This window comes from Melozone crissalis, unplaced genomic scaffold (assembly GCF_028551555.1).
Source record: "Melozone crissalis strain CALT ecotype California unplaced genomic scaffold, PUWL_Pcris_2 ptg000251l_1, whole genome shotgun sequence".
NCBI classification, from domain to species: domain Eukaryota; kingdom Metazoa; phylum Chordata; class Aves; order Passeriformes; family Passerellidae; genus Melozone; species Melozone crissalis.
In genome coordinates this window covers 1295888-1312634 of record NW_026536010.1, presented here as the reverse complement: position 1 = coordinate 1312634, position 16747 = coordinate 1295888, and the positions used below count along the sequence as shown (strand labels likewise).

Genomic DNA, 16747 nt, shown 5'->3' with positions numbered 1-16747 from the left:
CTTTTTTTTTTTTGTTTTTCCAGTTCTTCCTCTTTCACACACCACAGTATTTAATAAATTTTTGTTTTACATTTTTTACACCAATGTAACAAAAGGCAGGAGGGGGTGAGGGAGGAAAAGACAAACAATGATCTGTGGTGATGCATATAAACGGGGGAGGGTGGGAAAGGGGGGAGGAGAAAAAAAAAATAATACATGGACTCCTACAGGAACATAGCCTAAGGTCTTAATAGTAAAATGTGGTGCAAAGTAGGCCTCAGAGACTGAAAAAGTTTGTACAGCTTTATTCATGGGGAGAGGATGGCGCTGCATGGAGAGTATTGGATGCAAATCGTGACGTGACCAACAGAAAAGGGCGGGGATGATTCTCTAGGAAAGGAATCTAACGAGTGCATGGCATGGCTGGTTAGCACTGACAGGACTTTAACTTTGCTGCTTCCTCTTCAAAGCCTCCACCAGGTCGTTTTTAAGAGCTTCTTGTTTTGATTTGTCTGCAAAAGTCTGCACAGACCTGTGGGGAGGAAGGAAAGGGGGGTCAGAGGCAGGGCAGGGCTGGGAGGGGAGCAGTGCTGGAGTCAGGAGGAAGGAGGAGCCCCTGAGCCAGGCTCAGCTCTCCTGCTGGAGCCCAGGAAGCAGAAATGACCACTCTGAGAACACAAAGCCAAACTCACTCTGGCAAGGAAGGCACCCAAGGCTGCCCCAGCAGCGTCCCAAGTTTCTGTCCCAGACTGCAGAGCCCAGCATCCCACACAGCCGGGGGGGCACAGCTCCTGCTCCTGCTGCCCCCAGGGCCAGAGAGAAGCCGGCCCCACCCAGAGAAGGGCCAGGCTGGGGAGCCCTGATCACCCAGGGTCACCTCAGAACCCACACCGGCCTCTGCACCGCTGGAAATGGCAGCTGGAGGTTCTGCTCTCAAATCTGCCTTTTTTGTACCTTCCCTAAGGAATGAGTGATCAAAGCAGCTGAAGAAGAACAGAGACACTGTCACAGGGTTATTGCAGGGATTCCCTTTGCCTGAAGTACAGAGGAGCAGCTCCACCTGTCAGGAATCACCTGGGATCGCTGCCCTGGGAGATGCCTGTGGAGGAACCTCTGATTTCAATAAGACAATGAGAAATTTCCACTTTTAAAAAGGCCCCTCTTAAATAAATTGATAGAATGGGTTCTATTCAGGACCAAACTTTTCCAGAGTGGCTACCACAGAGAAGTGGTAGGATTCCTCCCCACCCAAATCACATTTCACAGCCTTTACAGCACCTGGGAGAGTGGAAGATCTCCCTGCCCATGGCACGGGCTGGAACTGGATGAGCTTTAAGGGCCCTTCCAACCCCAACCAGTCTGGGATTCTGTGATTCAGAGCAACCTGGTTTCCCTGGTTGCTGCCTCCTGTAAACAAGGCTGCTCTTTGTGGTGGTGATTTTCCAACCATTTTTGTAACAGTATTTCCATTCTCTTGTCTCTGGACACTTCTGCTGCTTTAATAAAACCATTTACATTTATATTTGCATTTGTCACAGGCTGAAGATGTGGTTCTTGGCCACCACCAACAAATAGTGAGTTTCCCCCTTTGTCAGATGAAAGAACATCTGTAACTGGTTAGGAATGGGAGTGGAAGGTTAAGGAGGCTCAGGTTAGTCACTGCCCTGACACTCAGAGCTCCAGAGCAACGAGCACAGCACCAGATCCCTCTGGAGGCCGTGCAAGCACGAGCAGGGGAGGCTGCCCATGAAGAGTGAGCCTGAGCAGGACTGAGCTCCAAGGCAGCTCAAACCCCAGCAGGCTCACAGGGAAGGTGTGTGGGTGAGCACACCTTTATTCTGAACTCATGGCAAGAACCAGAATCTCTTTTTTCCCAAACTGTGACACTCCCAGGATTTCACTCTGCAGGGAGCACACTGGGATTACAGGGAATTTCTTCATGGAAGTGGAGTACCACAGGTGTAAAGAACTGCTGGTGCCCAAGGGGCAGAGTCCTGGGAATGCTGGATGGAATCAGCCCAATCCCACAGCACTCCACGTGCTCCTTTCCTGCTCCCAAGCCAGAGTGCCAAGTGGGAAATCCTGCCCCAGTTCTGAGCGTGAGGATTCCATGAGGGAGGAGAAAACACTGAAAACAGAAGCCAGCACTGAGGCAGCCCCAGGAGGATTCCATGAGGGAGGAGAAAACACTGAAAACAGAAGCCAGCCCTGAGGCAGCCCCAGGAGGCTGGGCTGGCTGCTCCCTGTGGGATTAGGGGTTAGTTCTTCCCGTTACCATGCAGGGGCTGGGCTGGTGAGTCCTGGTTTAGTGCTGGCTCACACCTCACAGGCAGCAGGGGTACCTGGATTGGTTTAGTTATCAGGCTGGATGTAGATCTGGCGCTGGGTCAACACTTGAGAAAGTTCCCTCTGCAACTGCTTATACTTTTGGTTGTCAGGAATAGCATCGATAGATCTACAGAGAGCAGTGGGAAACCAGGGAGCAAACAGGGAAAAGAACAGTCAGAAGAACTTGGTAACACAGAGCTGGGGCCTGGGAAGCTCCAGGGAGGAGAAGGGGACACACACAGAGGAGAGAAGGAGCAGGGACAGGCTGGAGGGGCTCCCTCCTGCACACAGGGCCAGGACTCTGAGGGATGGGGACAGCAGAGATCAACCACAGCAGCTCAAGGCAACATTCACAAGAGAAAGGTTCTATTATAGATTCCCTCTGGTGTAATTAAAGCTTCCTTTAATTATTAATTATTAATTCCTGAACCCTGCTCAGCACAAAGGAAACTGAGGCTGGTCTGACCTGGGCTTGGGGCAGAACCCAGAACCCTCCCACAGGTCCTGCTCTGCCCATACAGCAGCACCAATATTGAATGAACACCATTTTTCTCTCTTCTTCCACGTGTCAGTGTGTGAGGGAAGAGCAGAGCATTTATTTGTGCCCTTTGGTTATTGTACATTACCACACTGTGCTGGGAGGTCTCTCTGTACTTTAAAATGAAGTGATTTGGCATCACAGTGATTTCCTCTGTGAGCATAAGAATTACCAGCTTGGGATTTCCATGTCAAATCCTGTTCAGGAATGAGCAGGGGTTGAACAGCACAGCACAGTTTCCCCACAGAAAGGCACAGGGAATTTAATCTCTTCTCATACACTGTATTTTGACCAGTGGTGTTGAAAGAAAGACAGAATTTAAAACAAAGTCTAAATACCACAAACCACTCATGTCATGACTTAATTCTGGGACTATTTTTAAGGACAGTAGAAAGAGAAGACAGAATTTAAGGACTGTGAAGAACAAAACTAATGAAAAATAATCCAGAAATACAAGTGTTAGTTGGGCTGTTTGGCTCCTGGTGAGGAAACAAGGGATTAAAACATTGCTTCAGATTTCTGCAACAGAAGAGTTCCCTGAACTCCACACAACAAAAACTGTCCCACAGCACAGGGAGGGGAAAACCAAGGCTGGGGTGGCACTGCAGGGATGCAAAGGGTCCCCACCCACTGCAGGTCCCTTACCTCAGCCCATTCACGATGTCCTTTGTCTTTCCAAAATAAATCTCATTCAGTGTACTTCGGATTTTGTTTTCCATGTCCTGGAAAAGAAAAGAGCACAGCAGCTCTTCAGTGCCCTCAGATTTCTGTCTGCAGGGCTGCTGCAGCACCAGGGTCACTCTGAGCATTCCCAGCTCTCAGAGCCCACAGAGCCCTGGCCCAGCCCCTGCTCCCATCCCAGCACTGGGCATTTGTCACTGCCACATTTTCTGGAAAATCCCTTTGCCAGGATTTCTTCTCCTAGGAAGCTGAGAAGCCTCAGAGAAAAATGAAAATAACAATGATCTGATTGCTTCTCCTGTGTTTGCTGCTTTGGAATGGAGTTGGAGATTGTTTTATCCAACAAGTGGCTGTTTGATTGGCTTCATGTGAATTGTTTTGAGTTAATGACCAATCTCAGCCAGCTGTGGTGGGACTCTGGAAGCAGTCATGAGTTTTCATGATCATTCTTTGTAACCTTCTGTCTGTATCCTTTCTCTATTCTGTAGTATAGTTTGAGTATAGCATGATATGATATGATATGATATGATATGATATGATATGATATGATATGATATGATACGATATAGTATAATATAATATAGTATAGTATATTATAGTTATAGTATAATATAATATAATATATTATAATATAATATATCTATATATATAGATAGATATATTATATATATCTATAATAATATAATATATAATATATAATATAATATAATATAATAATCACATTACATAACATAATATACTATATTATCATATAATATATTATAATCATATATCATTTAATAATGAATTAGCCTTCTAAGAACACGGAGTCAGATTCTCAACTCCTCCTTGGTCCCGGGGGCCCAGCAAACCCCTCAGGGTTGCGCTGCTGCTCTCCCCAGCTCTGGGAGCTCCGTGCACCACGAGAGGGCAGCTTCTGCCCAGCTCTGCACACAGGGAAATGCACCAGCCCAGCCCAGCCCAGCCCAGCCCGGCCCTGCACGGTTCCAGGAGCCCAGCCAGTCCTCCAGGATAACCAAGAGCCCAGAGCTCTGTGCTCAGAATCCTTGACTTGTTCTTTACAGCTGCCCCACAGAGCTCTGAGAGATCTTGCAACAAAGCAGCTTTTTTTTTTCATTGCTTTCACTCAAGCAAACAACTTTAAAAAGGGATCAAAAAAGAAGCAGCAGCCTTTCTTTAATTTCCCAGTTCCTTAAAAATGCATCAGGGTTGAGAATTTCCTCCTTTCTTTGCTATAACAATGAAGGAAATCTGGAACACCCTCAGTGCAGTGAAACACAAAGTGGTGCTGCACCCTCTGAGCAGCTGCACTCCTTGTGCTGAGCCTCAGGGCTGAGAGCTGCCACAAAACCCCACAGCAAACCCAATTCCAGGGGGTTTCATAAGCATTTGACACACACTGAACTGCCCAAGGGACAGTGCTGCAGCAACCTGTTAGAAATAATTCCCCCCAGAAGTGGCTGCAAAAGCAAATCTGAGGGCAGGAAGTTGTTCACTGGTGCTCAGGAAGGGAACACCCATTCTCTCACCACTGCAGGGCTGAGCAGGAGACAAGGGGCGGCTTTGGGGTGGCTTTATACCCACAGACAGCTGGGGGGGATGGAAGGAGCAGCACTGAGCCACCACACACCCAGCAACAACAGGAATCAGTAAGTTATTAGTACCAAAATCCAAGGAATGGGAGCAGCTGTGGGCAGAGAAGCCGCACTCACCTCTACCAAGCGGCCGATGTTGGCTATGTGTGGGGAGGAGTCACTCACAGTCTCATCCTTCTCCATCTGCAAAGGAAAGCACAGATCCATCCATCGCAGGGAGCTGGGGCAGGGCTGGGACAGGGGGAATCACCACCTCCCCCCTGTGCACACACAGCAGAAGGGGCTGAGAAACCCCAGCACCCGCCACAGGCACAGGCTGGCAGGGGAGATGTGGGGAATAAAAAGGCAGGAAAGGGAAGAGCCCCTGCTGCAGACAGGGCCACAAGAGGCACCCCCTCCCCACCACGGAACAGCCAAGTGTCCTTTGCAGGGGAAATTCAGAGCTGGGACAACTCAGGAGTGCAGAGACAGCACAGCCCCAGTGCAGGACCTGGGCAGGACTCAGCTCCTGAGCCAGCTGAGATCTCCCAGCCCAGCACCAGCACTGGGAGCTGCAGCTGCAGCATCCCCTTGATTCCCTCTGGCTGTGCCTGATGGAGCCCCCAGCCCTGCCCTGCCATGGCCTGTGTGCTCTGGGGGCACCACTTCTGGGTTTCCCTGGCTCTGCATTGAAGGCACTTGGGTCAGTAGTTCATGTTCACACTCAGGTGTTTATTATAATTTCTGATCAGTGAAACAGTCTCACTACTGTGAGTGGGGCAGCTTTTCATTAGAAGGCACAAAATGGCCAACAATCTCTTGGTACAAGGGCTTTTCAGACTAAACTGTCCAATTAAGAGCTGACACCTGGATTATTTTCCCTTTTAACCCAATAACTGATCCCAAAGTTATCCCCAATAACTGCAATGGGGACTTTTCTGCCCAATTACAAAATGCCACCCAATCCCATCAAGGAGGAGGAAGAAGAAGCATGAAGAAGAAACCCAGGACAACACCCTGTGCCCTCCATCCTGCTGCCATCCACAACATACAGTTTCTCACCCAGTGACACACCTAGAATCTATTTCACACTTTTGTGGATTCCAGTCTATCTTGAAGTCTGGGAAACTTTCTCCATGAATGAGGGTCAGAGTCAGTGCTGCCCTGGGGGTCAGGGCACAGACACAGAAATATTCCCTGTGGTGCTCTGGGTTTGCACAGTGTGCTCAGTAAGTCCATCCTGCCCAGCTCCTGGGGCCAGGACACAGCCAAGTGCTCAACTGTGAACATCAGGAACCTCAGCAGGATCTGCTGAGACAGCAAGAAAACAACACTGGGAGACAAACGCAGCGGGAAGAACAGTCTTCAAAGGGTTTCACTAATCCCACTGAATTCTCTCATCCATCTGCTCCTATCCCTCCCTCAGGGCACAGTTTAAAACCTGGGCCAGCCACAGGTTTGTTCTAATAAGCCAAGGCTGGAACAGGCTTGGGGAAGCGTGTAATTTAACTGGACCCCTGAAGGCAAAGGATAACCTGGGAGAGGGAGGGGGAGAAGGAGCAGCAGGACATTTCATTTTGCCTTCAGACTGTTCCATGGAATGGAGACACTGCCTGGAGAAGGGGTCCAGCAGCACTGCAGGACAGTGCAGACCTGACCCACACAAACACATCCATGGGGAGCTGGAACCTTCAGCAAAGTGCCCCAGTCTGGGGCAGAGGGGCAGGCACTGCCACGGGCTCCCTGCCTGCCTCCTCACACCTGGACAGGCCCAGCTCTGCTTAAGGAGCAGAATCTGAAAATAGATTTTTTTTTTTAATAAAAAAAAAACCCCTGTATATTATTACATCTCCATAAAAACTGCTGCCAGAAGGAAAACATTTTTATGTGCTCTGGAAGGCCAGATGTTACAAGAGGCTGTTTAATGGAGTGCAGAGTCAGGATCAGCCATGCCCTACAAACAGTTGGGGTTTGTTGAGTTGTTGGGGTTTTTAAAGGTTCCTTCCTGTGGCTGGCACTGCTCAGGCATTTCTGCTGCTTAAATAAAGCTGGGCTTGCTCTGAGGGGAAATTCCCTCTGCAGGCTGAGCTCTGGAGCAGCTCATCCTCATCCTCCCAGGAACATCAGCTCATCCTCCCTCTGGCACTGCCCACTTCCAAACCCAGGGGGAGCCCAGGCTGAGCCCAATCCCTGCCCAGTCCCAGCCCAGTCCCAGCCCAGTCCCAGCTCAATCCCAGTCCAATCCCAGCTCTCCTGCAGCAGCCCCAGGCCCTGGTTCCTCTCCTGGCTGCCCCAGCCCTCTGCTCCAGGCTGACTCACAGGGACCCTCACTAATCCCACTGCTCTGGGCTCCCTGCTCCCTTGGGATGTTCCCTGCACGGAATAAAGCAGCTGCCTGGGCTTTCTGTAAACGTTATTTGGAGGAATAATATGAAGAGGGACGTTTAAGCTGGATAAACATTTTGTTTCATCGTGAAAGTGTCTGAAAACACCAGCAAAGGTAGAAGGGAACTCATCCTACATTTTGCTCTGGAAAGCCAACAACACCCACAGCTGCTCTGGCCACGGAGCAGAGTGAAAATCCCTTTAATGAAACACAAACAGCAATGTGTGCCAGGGGCTCCCAAAGCCACAGGCAGGCTGAAGGCTCCAGGTGGAAAATATGTGGAATTATTTGGATATCAGTAAGGCAAAATGTGGCCGGCCCCTCCAGCACTCATTTCAAACTACAGGCAGTAAGTGAAGGCTGTGATCTCTGCAGGGCTTGCAGCTTTGCAGGAATCAGCTGAGAACTGAGCCCACCCCTCCACAGAGTAACCAAATTTCCCATTCCCTTTGCCAAACTGTCCAGGCAAAACCAGGGGCAAACCTGGGCATGCTGCACAACCCTCACCTGCCCTCACTGCTCTGCTCCCTTCCTCTCATTTATTACAGAACTGAACCTCTGTGAGACCCACAGGGAGCTCAAAGCCCACCCAGTGCCAGCCCTGCCATGGCAGGGACCCCTTCCCCTGTCCCAGTGGCTCTGAGCCTGCCTGGGGCACTGCCAGGGATCCAGGGGCAGCCTGGAGCTGCCAGGGCCTGCCCACCCTCATGATGGAGGCAGAAATAATTCCCCGGTCAAGCCCTGGCAGCACATCCCTGCTGTCCCTGCACTAAAGGGACTCCAGGGCACTGCAACTGCTGAGGGGGAGCTCAAGGATCACAAGAAGATCCCAGTGGTGGAAAAACAAAGTTACAACATCTGGAGTGCTGGGATGGGCTTTTCCATGATGGGAATGGATCACTGTCCTGATTGCTGAGCACAGGGATTTCCCTGGGTGATAAATGGAGAATGGCTCTGCTGGGGTGTCACTGAGCAGCAGCGGATGCCAGGGCAGGGATTGCTCTGTCTGCACAGCCCAGCCTTCATCCAGCTCTGCAAAACCTTCTGCCCTCACTAGAGAGTGTTCTAAGTTCAAAAATCAACCTCTGTGCTGCTTTCATCCCAAATCCCAGGCCTCAGGAATCAGCCTCCTCATCATCACCATCCTCAGGAATGGATTATTTCAGTTCCTCTATTGAGTTCCCTGTGACTTTACATCCTCCCTTTCCCAGCTCTCCCCACATAAATGAACTCCAGGACTGAGCCAAGGTCCTGCTCAGCAGATTCACCTCCCCAGGCTCCTCCTGGCCAGGACACTCAGAGCCAGGCTCTGTGCAGGGACACAATGGGGAGGCACCTGCTGGTGCTGCTCCTGCCAGGAGGGGCTGCAGAGCCCTCAGCACAGTGCAGGGCTGACAGCCTGCCAGGGAAGGGGAACCCTCCCCATCTCCTGTGCACAAGGGAAGCAGATCCCACAGCTGCTCTGCCCCCCAACAAAGGGCAGCCCAATGAAAGCCCTGAGTGTGAGCAACACGAGCAGCTCCAAGGCACACACAGGGCCAGGAGCCCCAGAGCTGCCAGGGAACAACATCTGCCAAACATCTGGCCTCAATCAGCAGGGCTGGGAGGTACCTGCAGTCCCCAGAGAACTGCAAGGTAATTGGAAAGCTGCTGGCACGTTTCATTTCCCTGCAAGCCCTGCTCCCTGCTCCCCTCTGGCACTGTTCAAGTAGAACAGCATTTATTCCTAAAAATTCCAGCCAAACCCCCTGGGCAAAGGGGAGGCTCTGCCACACTCTGCGGCCAGGACATAATGAGCTTCCAGTGTCACCTCAGCTTTAACTCTCCCAAAGTTTTCAGGCCAGGATTAATCCATGGATCCTGAGTGCCTGGAGCTGCCTGAGAACTGATCTCACTCTCTGCAGGTAAATGAACCTCTGCACATACATGAAGCAATTCTGCCAATTATGCCTTTATACAGGTAAATTGTGCAAAGGAGTGGATGTGACAGCACCCAGGGGTTTGTGCTGCACACTCCTGTGTGTGTATAAACCTTTATACAGGTAAATTGTGCAAAGGAGTGGATGTGACAGCACCCAGGGGTTTGTGCTGCACCTCCTGTGTGTGTATAAACACCCATTGCTCGACTGCATCAGGATAGAATCTGAAATTCTGTAATTGAACTGATACAGCAGAAGCCTGAAATTCCAAAATCCACCAGGTCAAGTAAATTAAAATTACACCAAGGAGAGTTTTCAGCTTCCCAAAACTGAATACTCTATGTCTCCCCCTTTCCTTATTCTCTCCAGTCACAAATGTAAAATGTTTCTTTCTTCCTTATAAACAGAGACAACTCTTATTGTAGCAGACAAAAAACTGCACTGGGGAAATCAAGGGAAAGCAGTTCAAGGCACTGGAAGGGAGATGTCAACTCCCAGTGTATAAATAAAGCAGACACAGGCCAGGGATGTGACCTCTGTACCTGCCCAGGAGGGACCAGCACAGGGCCCCAAGTAGGAGCACTCCAAGAGAATCCCACAATCCTGGAATGGTTTGGGTTGAAGGATCAAATCCCATCCAGTGCCTTCACTGTCCCAGCTGCTCCAAACCCCATCCAGGCTGGCCTGGGCACCCCCAGGGCTCCAGGGGCAGCCACAGCAACAACACAGGGTCTTGAGAGAGGAAAATTCCTTCTCAAAACTGAGTGCAACCTTCAGGAACAGCCCAAGTGGAGCCTTACAGGAAGGAGCCTGGGGATGTTCCAGACAGGCAGAGCTTTTCCAAATGGCCTTGACAAAGGCAACAGAACCCCCTGGTTGTGTGGGTGCAGGGCAGCAATCTCAGCTGCAGAAAACAGCTTTTTGCGTTTTCCAGAGCCCCACTGCAGCTCCAAGCCCAGCCCCAGCACGTGGCACCCCCTGAGCTGCTCCTCTGGCCACCAGGTCAATCAATGGATGGAAACCAGCAATGCCCTGCCTGCAGCCAGGAGGCCACAGGGGTTTTGGAGGAAAGCTCTGAGCAGAGCACTGAGGCTGCTGTGCCATCAGCTGTGAGCAACACCTCAAAAGCTTCCTCCCAAACACAAGCACATCTGCTGCTCTCATTTAGGATCAAAGGTGGCCAAGCAAATGCTGACTTGACCAAAACCATGTAAATTTACCATGGATAAAGTTTTATCAAAACATCACTGATACCTGTCATAGTGAAACTGTAACAGGCTGTTCAAGAGGAAACTAAAACCAGCTCTTGGTGCCTCATTTTGCTGCAGGCTGCATGAAAAAAGGAGAAGTACAACTTGCAGAGCTTGGGTGATGTGGCACAGTGGATTTAGAGCCAAGCCCAAGCCCTGCCCTGTCAGTATAGGACATGAGAGAACACAGCTCACACTGCTGCTCTCAAGGTGAATTAAAAAGGGAAGTTTATTTTCTGACTCTAACATTAGAGTGACAGTGGACTGGAGGGTGACAGTGCCACCTCTCCAATGACACTGGACAAACCAACAGTCCATCAACTTTCTCCTCCTCCATAAAGGAATGTAAAACAATGAGTTATTTACAGCAAGTGAGAAAGTTCATTACAGGAATGTCAACATCAGAAGGCTTAGAAAATCTTAAAAAATAGGGTGACACTGCACTCAGGAGCTCAGTCCAGCTGCAGGTGAACTTCAGCTGGGGACAAACAGCTCCTCCTCACCCAGAACAGAAGGAGGCAGTGAGGAGACTGCAGGTGAAGTTTCTGCAGTTCCCAGTTCCCAGTGCCCTGCAGGATCCAGAACAGACCCAGAACAGCTCGAGGCAGTGTGGAGACTGCAGGTAATGAAAGGTGAAGTTTCTGCAGGTAATGAAAGGTGAAGTTTCTGCAGTTCCAGTCCCCAGTGCCTGCAGGATCCTGTCAGAGCCCAGGCTGGGATGTGCCCCAGGCTCCTGTTTGTGCTGCGCACCCTCCCCAGCACTGCTCCTGCCACAGCACCACATCTGCACCCAAGGTTCTGCTGTGGAATGATGGCAGAGGCATCAATCTCCACTGAAGCCTGGACAGGAAAGTCAAACCAAAGCAGGGCCAGCACTCAGGCCAAGGTGCACTGAGGACAGCCCTGTGCACAGCCCGTGTTTGCCTTGGCCCAGCTGTGCTCAGGGCCATGGCCAGAGTCAAGCCCTTGGCCTGCACTTCACAGCTCCCATTTCCAGCATCAGCAGGGCTGGGATTAAATATTTGTCCGGGTCACCATAACTGGGGTGTAATTACTGCAAAAAGAGTCAAAAAAAGGCTCAAAACTGTCTCCAGATGCCTTTTTCCTTCACTTGCTTTTCCATCAGCCTCTTCAATGTCAACAACATGGAAAGAAAAATCACCCAGGCTGGGGCAAGCTGTGCAAGACTAACCCAGCTTCAGTCCCTCTCTGCAATCCCAGACCCTCCTTGGCTTCACCTGGCTCAAAGCTGCTCAGGACCAGGAGGTTTTGAACAGAGTCTGCATTGTCCTTTGTATGGGCCTGGGAAGGCTCATAAAGGAGTTTCAGCTGCTGCCAATCTCTCCAGTCACTCATGACCTTACAATGTGCCTCCTGTCCTGCTCAGTTTATTACTCTGCTCCATCAGTGACTGCAGAGCCCAGAGCAAGCCCAGCTCATCAGCAGGGAGGGAAGCCCTGGCAGGTGGTGGGGCAGAGCAGCCCAGCCAAGGCAGCCCAGCTCAGCACATCCTGCCTGTCAGGGCCTGGGGAAACCTCCCTGGTGAAAAGCAGCTCTCAGGAGGCAGACAGTCATTAATGCTGGCATAAAACCCCCAGATTAGGACAGACTTATCTTACTTTTTTAGATGTTTTTTAATCAGTGTTCTGGTACTGCATGGAGAAAGCACTAAAGGAAGGCACCATGTAATTGATGTCCTTAAAAAAATCTTACTGTCAGTGCAAAATACAGGTTTGTTCTCAGTGGTTTAGCTGGCTTTTAAAAGAGAGTAAGGAAAGATGCCATCCTGTATTTTTATAATCCTGCTGGAATCTTCCAGTGAGAAAGTGGGCAAATCTTACAGATAAAAAAACCTGCAAGACACATGGAAGAATAAAAACTCAGGAATACCAAAAGACACACTGAGACTTACCAGCAAGCCTGAACTCCTGCTAGATGTTTTGTATTTTTAATTGCAAATCCCAAAGTGTCAAGCACAGCTCAAGGGGCTCTCTGGCAATCACCCACTGCATTCCCCATTTCACTGGGCTGCAGAGCAGCAGGAGCAGAGATGTTCGTGCAGCACCTCCCAAAGCCAGGGCTCTGTGCCTGCCCAGGTGTGAGCAGGACACAGCCTTACCTGTCTGGTGAGGCTCCCCCCCAGGTTCATGGTACCAGAGCCAGTTTTGTTGGTCTGCAGCCACAGCATCACTGTGGAGGTCAGCTTGTAATGGGCAGTGCGGCCACTGGACTTCTCCTGCACGTGCAAGGGGACAGAGAGGGACAGAAACAGAGGTTACAATCCCCCCTGTTAGCGTTCAAAAACACATAATCACGGGGATTATATGCTGTGCTTTTTATTAAGAGCTCTAGGAATCGGGGGATATTCAACCCAAATCTGACTCCGACCATACATCCGAAATGATCATGTTTTATACTCTATCGTTACATAACTTTCATGTTCATTATTAAACTTATATTGTTCTATTGTATACATAAATTTAGCCCCTCTCTGAATTTCCAACATAGTTTCTCACTATTCTTCTTATGGTTATATAATAATTACATTTAATTACTCAACAATCATCACATCTAACAATTATATAATTTATCATACTGCTTACGCAGGTGCAGTTGATCTGGGAAAGCACAAAGCCTAACATTTTAGATTCTATCTTTAACTTTTTCCAGGGTTCCACTATCACCCCTAAAGCTAAATGGGGGCTGGCACACCCCACAAACAACAGGCCAGGTAAGTCTAACCCCCCTCATGCAGCACAGGCTCTTACAGACAATTCTAAGTGTGCTTATTCCTCTAATTTTCCAAAGCAAATCTAGTTAGAGCAATTCACTCTCCTAATACCTTGTTTTTATTACCTAATTAGTGATATTTATCTGTAGCTCTTTATGTTAAAAAAAAACCCCCACATCTCAGGATCACATGCACAGAAAGTAACATACTTTCAATTCTTCTGGGATTCTTTTTGATTACAGCCCTGACTTATCTCTATCCAAATTGCTTCGGGGCATTTTCAAAAATTAACAAGGGAAAGAAGTTTACAGGCCTGACACAGTCTTGCATTGTTCAGTGGAACACCTGTGCTCCTTAATTGTCTGGAATTAACTGGGTTTTGTTTTCACTGGGGTGTATCAGCTCCCCAGAGGCTGTACCTGAACCTCCACCACGTGGATGGAATCCCAGCATCCCTTAATCTTCTTTGATCCATCTCCAGCTTTCTTAATGAGGATCACCCCAGCAAAGCCATGATCCAGATCCCAGAGGTAGACAGAGGAGACTCCACCTTCAAAATACCTGCAGGAGGCAACCCAGAGGCAAGTTAAAAGCAAGCAGGAGAGTCAGATATCAATAATAATCATCTTAAATAAGCAGAATTTCTAAGTCCTAATCCAGATTTGTTTTTTCTTTCAGGACAGCACACTCTCTCAGTTACACACCCAGAACACAGCACTTCAAATCACTTCATAATGCAGACTTTAATTACAAAACAACTGCACATGTCTCTGAAGGAGAATAAATGTCTGGTGAGAACCAGAGCTATTTACAGATTTCTACAGGACTTGAGCAAACAATTCCTCTGATTCCAATTACCTACAACAGCTGCTAAAAGCACGAGCTACAAAGTGGGCTCAGAGTAAGGCTTTATTTTACAATCTGGTCTTTTTCCCCTCTTCTCCCTTGCTATTGGCAAAGTCTGGAAGTTCTTTACAGCAAAGTTCACTAATTAAGACAAAAGGGAGCAAGTAAGTAACTTTATGTTGCTGTCTCAAAGTCTGTGTGAAGCTGACATTGATTTACTGCAAAGGGAGCTGAACTGGAACCAGGATCTCAGAAATGCAGAGATGCTGTTGAGGTTTTATTATTCCAGCATCAGGTATGGGGAACTAGAGAAAAGCCAGACTGCCTCAATCTCAGGTGTCTTTTGCTGAAAGTAACTCAGAAAACCAACAAAAAATGGGATCTGCAGAGCCCCACTCCCTGTGGGTGACACTGGTGCAGATGGAAATGCACTTCATAAAATAATGGTAAACAACCCATCTGTTGGAAGAGAGGAGGAATTCTGTCTTCTAGAAAACTGGAATTGCAACCACAGCATTTTATCCCTTCCGTTCTCAAGTTAGCAAAGCCATGAGGAGGATGAAGGAAAAGGGAAGAATAAAAACTCCTTCATGGCACACAAGGATCATGTGAAAGGGGGAGAGGAAACCTCATAAACTTCATCAACAACACAAAATGTTGGTAGTCAGACTTTTCATTGCCTGCAGGAGGGCAAAATCTCCTTATCCAAAGGCATGAGGAGCTGCCAGGAGTGCAGATTAACCTGTCTGCATCCTGCCTGACTGTCACACACACCTGGGAGTGACCATCACTCCTTCTGCCACAGAGGAAATCATCCCTCCTGGCCAACATGAAAAATCATCAACCCTTCCCACCTCTGTGCCTCCCTCCTTCCTAACCCTGGGCCTTCCAGTTGGGACTGGTGCTTAAAAGGCAATTTAGTGCAATTTGGAGTGCATGGATTACCCCTAAGCACATGGATTAAAGCACACCAACCCCTCCCCTGCCAGCAGGCAGGAGAAAAGGCACTGCAAGTGAACCCCAGTGACACCTCCAGCACTTCCAGCACATTCCCTGCACCCACAGACCAGCTCAATCCCTTGTTTCCAGAGGGCAGAGTCACCCAAGAGCCCCAATGCCCTTTAACTGCAGACACCCAAACCAATGCTGACCTCAGGGAGGTAAATAATTTCCTATAAACTCACCACAGCCTTTTCTTTCTAATGGGTGCCTCTGCCTCTCCTGGCCAAGCCCAGCCCAGGCAGTTCAGGACCCACTGTCCTGGGGCATTGCCAAGCACTGATAACAGCACTGGGAAAGCAAAGCCCAGCCACACTGAAGCCAGGCTTCCACCAGGCAACTTCCACCTAACAAACCAACAAACACCCTCTTTGCACCCCCTGGGGAATTCACAAATGGATTTTGGATAATGCAGTTAAATTCCAGTCCTGCAGTGAACCTCAGCTCCAACCTAAGCCACCCTTCCTTCGGCAGTGGGAATCAGAGGCCAGAGAGAAGCAGCTATTGTCCCTCCTCAGAGTCAGATTGGTTTAAAAATATATATAATATATCCTTTTTCATCTACAGAATCAGTGAATTCACTCCAAATGAGCTGGCAGTCACTGAGAACATTGCAGTGTGCACAGACAGTTTCCCCATTACCCACTTTATGACCTTGCTACGAGCATGAAACATTAATTAAGAGAGGGACCGAAACAAGGTTTTGGGAAATTTCTTCTTACCTACTGTACTTTGATCCTAATGACATGAAACAGGAAAAAAATAATCTTTATGTGGTTCACCTTTATGAGATTTTACATAAAGGCTTTTGTGGGTATTTTAAGAATGTGCTAAAATGTTGTCTGAAACCACATGAAGCCATGTGAGGAACCTCCCGCCAGAACCAACAGCGCACACATGGAAACGCTTTCAGTGCCTTTGGAGATCTAATGAATCAAATATAGAATTAATATTGTTTTAAATACCAACATGCACTTCCAATAAAGCTGCTCTGCCATGGCCAGGCCCAGGAACTGGAGGCTGGAGCAACAATGCCAGTGACTGAATCCAAGGCACGCCAGGATTTACATTATCCAAAGGCTCCCAAATCCCCTCCTCCTTCATGGGGAGGGAATAAATACAACTGATCACTGCACTGCCTTTCACCTTCAAACAGCACTGAAGTGGATTTCTGAACCTCTGAAAGTCACTGTTGGATATGAGGGGAACATTCCTGTTTTTTTAAATAAAAATAAAGAGGTGCCACAGGCTAATTGGTCCATAATAGAAAACTGGATGATAGATTGGGAGGAATTTAAATTGACATTGGTGGATTTGGATTTGCTGCAGGAGGGCTGGGCTCCCTCCAAGAAACCCCTTCACCATGGACTGAAATGCAGCATGTACTAAAATCCAAGCAGGAGAGGAACCAGCTTGGAAAAGGCCCCAGGAAGGCACAAACTGGGACCTTCTCTGGTAAAGAAACAGATGGAGAAGGCAGAGCACAGCCCCAGGATCACACACAGCTCCTGCACTG

At 48.8% G+C, this 16747-nt stretch overlaps 1 protein-coding gene across 1 annotated transcript in view; it reads right to left on the bottom strand.

Annotated features, from left to right (window-relative positions):
* Positions 1 to 268: 268 nt before the first annotated feature.
* The window catches only part of CAPZB (capping actin protein of muscle Z-line subunit beta), a 64114-nt gene continuing 47635 nt past the window's right edge, over positions 269 to 16747 (bottom strand). The window contains exons 5-9 of the mRNA XM_054294479.1: positions 13806 to 13947; positions 12775 to 12891; positions 5239 to 5304; positions 3491 to 3567; positions 269 to 511 (exon numbers count right to left, since the gene is read on the bottom strand). Of these exons, the coding sequence (XP_054150454.1) occupies positions 424 to 511; positions 3491 to 3567; positions 5239 to 5304; positions 12775 to 12891; positions 13806 to 13947 (490 nt within the window). The 3' untranslated portion in view covers positions 269 to 423. The remainder of the gene's footprint in view (positions 512 to 3490; positions 3568 to 5238; positions 5305 to 12774; positions 12892 to 13805; positions 13948 to 16747) is intronic.